The 6,000-nt window shown below is 41.0% G+C and overlaps 1 protein-coding gene across 8 annotated transcripts in view; it reads right to left on the reverse strand.

Annotated features, from left to right (window-relative positions):
- The window catches only part of LOC106603524 (autism susceptibility gene 2 protein), a 505,996-nt gene extending 500,749 nt beyond the window's left edge, over positions 1-5,247 (reverse strand). For all 8 annotated transcript variants that reach the window (XM_045717118.1, XM_045717116.1, XM_014197335.2 and 5 more), the window contains exons 1-2: positions 5,105-5,247; positions 1,599-2,388 (exon numbers count right to left, since the gene is read on the reverse strand). In XM_045717118.1, the coding sequence (XP_045573074.1) occupies positions 1,599-1,880 (282 nt within the window). In that variant the 5' untranslated portion in view covers positions 1,881-2,388; positions 5,105-5,247. The remainder of the gene's footprint in view (positions 1-1,598; positions 2,389-5,104) is intronic.
- Positions 5,248-6,000: the final 753 nt, after the last annotated feature.

Genomic DNA, 6,000 nt, shown 5'->3' on the forward strand with positions numbered 1-6,000 from the left:
TCTCAATAGGCACGAGGCAGCAGGCTTAATAGAGCGCTTTACGCCTGCCTCGGACAGTTCACTTGTAAAGGACAGCTGCTGCAGCTGTATGTCCAGGTGGAAAAATGTATTGATTTCAATGACTTGGCTCAATGAATGCCAACGGAACACCTTTCGGAATGCATTTGAGATTACAGTGCTGCTTTTGCAAATTGAAGCCGTGCAATTCCCTCTCAAATTGAAAGCAAAAAGGGGTTTGGGGTGGAGAGAAAAACATTGCTCTGGAGGGCATGTAGGCTACACACTGGCACAACAAAGAATGAATGGGGAACTGTGGGGAAACATGGCGAGTGGTATCGAGTAGTAACTTCCCTAGTGAGGTTTTGAGTTAGAATACTATCAGTAATGTTTCTCCTATGTGGACAAAGGATTTAGCATGCACTTATATATAGAGCGCACTGGAGAGAGAATACAATGCTATATGGACTATTCATTAGGTTGATTTGGTACTATACTGAATCACGGTCAAATATTCTTCTGTTAGTAGAGATTCTGAGTAGAGCACAATAAAGAGGTCAGTTTGAGGATCAATCTCACCATGGTGGTTAGAGCGTTGGACTAGTAACCGAAAGGTTACAAGATCAAATCCCCGAGCTGACAAGGTAAAAATCTGTCGTTCTGCCCCTGAACAAGGCAGTTAACCCACTGTTCCTAGGCCGTCATTGAAAATAAGAATTTGTTCTTAACTGACTTGCCTAGTTAAATAAAGGTCAAATAAAAATAAATAAATGGTGTTAGCTTGTCATCCTACACAGCTTGAGGCAATTCTTACATCCTCCTTCACAGAGGTATCTACCCCAGTAGTACAGCTAATGTTGTTGTAATGTATGCATGATAAAGCACATTGGTGTTGTAGAAAAAACATACTACAGAGGAGTAGCTTGGAAGGAATCCATGAATTAAGTCACAACAGACCTACAGTGATGAGATTATGTAATATACATTTGGCAGTTAGGTAACATAGTTACATTGTAATAACTGATGTAAGTCCCAACAAGTGGAATGAAATAATAATGAATGATTAATAAGTGCATGTTTAGGCTACACATCCCATTGTGCATGTGAGGAGCTTATTCCACGGACAAATAAGGCAAAGAAATTCCATGAAGAACGTGCATGAGATCCACCAGTGTCCTGTTCTGGGTTCTGAAACCTTCTAGAAACTTTGGAAGACTATCCTCCTACTGTCAGTCTTTGTCTGGCACATTCTTATAAAAACAAATCCAGAACACAGCTCAACAAAACAAGCTCTGTGACAGAGATATAGATATTTGGCCGAATCACCTCGTTTTAAAGCCACATCTATTGGAATCCAGCTAACAAAAACAGAAATATGCAGGCTAGAGCAACGCCAAGTGCAAGGCCAGCCCAGTAATACAGATACAGGGATTGGGGCTGAAGAAAATAACAACTCTCTCTTCACATAGTGTCAAGAGATTAACAGCCGAATCCAGAGGAGATGGCAAAACACAGAGATTAAGTGCTAAAAACACACATCGAAGCAAATCCCCCGCGAGGCAGAAAAGTAGTAGTAGTAACAGTAGCCTGGAGTTACTCACCTCCAACGCCTCCAGCGTCATGAAACCAGAGATGGAGAAGCCGTCTATGATGTCCTCCTCAGTGGACGTAGACTCCTTTCTCTTTCTCCTGGGGGGCCTTGGACGGGAGGAAGAGGGGTTCCTGCCTCCTTCCTCCCTCTCTGAATCCGAGGAGAAGCGCAGCCCCACAGAGTCCCCCCTCTTATGGTTGTTGTTCCTTATCCCATTTGATCTCCGTCCCCGATCCCTCTCGGACTTAGACTTCCTCTTTTTGCGGAGCCCACTGGACCGAGGGCCATCCATTTCTTCAGAGGAAAAGCCCACCTCAAGACTCCTCTAGCAGAGCAGAGAATCAACCCTATCAAGGGCACTCACTGGCACAGTTGAACTTCCAGCAGAAAGAAATCCCAACAGATATTTCCCAACAATATCCAACAAGTAGTAAGTATAGATAGTTAGTGGATGAAATCCAACAGAAAAGAAGCAATCAGATAATATCCAAAGGGCATAAGCTGGAGTAGAGAATGCATTGAGTCGTTGAAAGCACAGCAGCAGATTCCAAGAAAAGATTCCCAACGGTCGTCCATGAAATCCACTGACAGGCAAAGGGTAATACAGTCTGTTAGACGTGGTAACTAGGCTGTCAACTCCAAAAAGATAAAAAAAGAAGACAAATCTTTAAATGGAACAGAATGTGTGATCACTGGACATGACCTGCCATGGTGAACAAACTGTAAAAAGCCAAATCCTGATCCTTCTTCTTAAGGAATCCCCACTCTTCACATGCTGTCATGTCAGCCAACTCTCCCTCCTGAAAGTCAAAGAGATAGAGGGCATATATTTGCAACATGTTCAGTTAGCAGTAAGCCTTACTGTTGAATTCATTAAGTCAATGAGCCATCCTCTCAGGGTAGGTAGGGAGATTATACAGTACAGGGGATTGTTACCAGTCTACATAATGCAACATAAATTCATGTTTCATTACGCTATCTGCTCACCATATTTTCCTTTATTCTTTTACAATGCACAACCACTTGGCTGAGATCATTGAATACGGTTACATGCACATAATAATAGGATTATTGTGAATAATCAGATGAATATAATAGTTTGATTTAAACGTTTACATGCTTTTCAAGAACGATTTCCCTAATAATCCTTTTAACATGGACACATCTGAAATCAGGCTTCCTGATGGGAATTTGATAATAAATGCAGAAAATCACCAATCAAAGTAAATGTTCTACCACAGCGACCATGTTATTTTTGGAAGCCTACTTGATTCTGAGTTTGGACATATAAAGTTTGTATGTGAAAATTATTTTTAAGATGCATAATTTTTTTTGTTCTGAACTCACTTCACTCGCGCATAAGAGTGAGGTTTGTACTGCTGGTGCTGACACATGCACAGATCAAATACACTGTTGGAACTCCGATAAAGCTGTTTATATGTCCTAATAACTCAAAAGATTGCTCAGAAAACCAGATGTTTTAAAATCGCTGTATGCTTAGGCCTACTTCGATTATGACCTTTCACCAACTAAGATTACTATTTCCATACTCGGCCTAGATAAATTTATAGATTTATGGAGGGGGGGGTGTAGTCCAGGCGACTGCCAGGGGACTGCTGTAATCAGTTTAATATCAAATTATTAGTGCATGTAAACATACTCAGTGTGTGTTTAAAGTGCTTCTCTACTACTGTCTCTGAAGTCCCCTCCCCCCCCCCCCCCTTGGTTTTACCCTATCCTGTACTTTTAATGAAATAAGCATTTTCTTACATTTATAATGTATGGGTATTTCTTCTATTTGGATTAGCCTATTCCTCTATATGTGTATATTTTAAACATAGGCCTGCTGTGGTTATTAGCTCGGTTTCTTTAAGTACTGTTCACTGCAATTTCCAAAATCACTGTGCTTTAAACAGGTAAATCTAGTATAAACTCCTCAATCACCACGACACTTGCCTTTCAAACACTTCCAATCCCTATACGTTACATTATCTCCACACAGGTGCTGAAAACCTTGATTCAGTTCACACAATAACATTACATTGGTAAATACATGTTTCATCAAGGAATGATGCCATGGTAGTCTTTTTTCCCAGAGTTTGCAGTGTGCTCATCATTCTGTGTGTTTCATTTCAATCTACACACAACTAACCCGCTAAATGATTTAGCACATTCTGATTAGTTAGAGGTGTTCATTGAATTATATGTAAAAGCTATTGTGTATTATGCAATATCTCTACAAGGTTATTCATTCTTATAAAGCACTTGTTTTGTCACAGCATGACATGATATTTTACAATCAAATACATTTTGTCCAATAGATCATCTCATCTAAGCTATATATCTAAACATGTTTATCAAAATCTAACCTAGATATTAAATCATTCCTGTCCTTGAGAGTTTGAGATGAGGATTCTGCCAACCAATGCTCACACCTAAAGCTAGACTGATGACAAAGACCTTTTGACAATCTGGTCCAAAAGCACTTGAACCTGGAGCATCGAAGTTATGTGATCACAGTCATAATAGGCTATTCTAAATGATTAACCTATTTACATTTCTCATGCTACAATATAATACAATGTAACCATACTGGTTTGAGTTTCAGACAGGCAACATATTCAACAGTTTGTCACCTCAATCATTCCTTCACACATAAATCCATTCTCACTCTTCTAATCTGCTTTGTATGTCAAAGATACAGAGAAAGTGTGCTCTATGAATACTACAGGATTATCAAAATCCATTTCCAGATAAAAACGTGTACATGATGACATCTCCAAAATGGTAGCCTATCCATCATTGAATACACCAAACCGTACAGGCATGTTCAAGCCACTCCAAATTCCATCACCCCCTCCCAATTCTGCCAGTGAACCGTTCCAGACAGTGGGAACACACCTTGACTAGCTCCATCATCACCAGACACACCATTAGAATTATCTGTTATAGACAACCACCATATTCAACTTTGCATGATGTCATTGTCCAATGATTGCAAATCAAGGTGGCATAAACTAGACTACAAGTGGCAAATGTTACACATCAGCACATTACAATGGCTCGCAAATATTTTCTTATTTGGACGGATGGTGCGTAATAAGGGCGCATCTAAACCATCCAAAATCACAGCCTTGTCTAGAAGTCAAATTCAGTCTTTCCTATAACGGTCCTAAGCCTTTTCCCAGTCCCCAACCCTTTAACCTGATGCCCCGTGCCAGCACTCCCCTAATGGCATGCATACAACATAACTATAGTAAATCATTTAAGAGATGTTTTGCCTCTTCGCCCTCCCTTTTCTCGTTCCTTCCTGTTATCACACTCTATCTCGCTGTCTTCGTTCAGTTTTTTTGTCTGCTCCTCTGTCAGTAAATCTCACGCTCCGTGGCCAGTCCAGCCCACAACAGAGACTGGCACTGGCTCCTCTCCTGCTCCAGCTCTCCGCTTATTTTCACAACACACAAAGCGAGCCTCTTTTCCTCCAAGACACGTCATGCAAAACCAAGAAATGCAAACCCTTGAAAGTGGGGACCGTCCGGGCAAGTCGCAGGCATTCGGATACAAATGGTCAATACAAGGGAACAGAAAAGGAAAAATGTAACAAACAAATAAATCCCGCAAGGAAGCAAAGGGGCTCTTCTCTCCCAGTCCGTTCTTCAGTATCTCGGAGAAGGGACCAGGCGCATTGATATGGCGATGCCGCAGTGCCGCTTTACAGGGTATGCGCTTCCTCGGCGCAAATAGTGCTGCATATGGAATCTGGTATGGGTCGTTGTACTAAGGAGAACATGTCTAAACTATGCTTATGTAATGTTGTCGTTGAAACTCTGTAATAAGTAATATACATACTTAAATAAATACAAATACATCTTATTGAGTATACACTTAGGCTACTCACCAAAATGCTAGTGCACAAAACACCACTTGTGACGTGATCATTCCTGACAATTCCCACCCTTCTAACCATATAGTCACCCCTATTTAAGATACTCATTATAAATCCTGTAGCCTATCCCAAACAATATGTACATTAATCATCTCTAAACCCTCCCACCAGCATGCCGATATCCCTATAGCCCTCTTGACTATATGGATCTGGAGTAAAGGCAGACAAACAGGCAGTCAGTCAGCGTTGAGCTTTTTGCTGCTATCACCCAGACACCCATTCAGTGTTATTGACAGATCCATCCTCTGCAGACAGATCATGGACCCAGATGTCAGATTATCACACAGGTTATGTAACAGGGCTAGGTTCTCTTCAGGGAGATACCAAGGGTGGGTTCTACACATTGGTGGTGGATAAGGTGAGTTTCCCCCTACTATGTAAAGCACTTTGAGTACCTCAGTTGGTAGAAAAACGCTATATAAATCCAATCAATGAATTAATGAATGAACTTACTCTGCTCTGCTGC

The sequence above is a fragment of the Salmo salar genome, chromosome ssa04, assembly GCF_905237065.1.
Source record: "Salmo salar chromosome ssa04, Ssal_v3.1, whole genome shotgun sequence".
Taxonomy (NCBI): domain Eukaryota; kingdom Metazoa; phylum Chordata; class Actinopteri; order Salmoniformes; family Salmonidae; genus Salmo; species Salmo salar.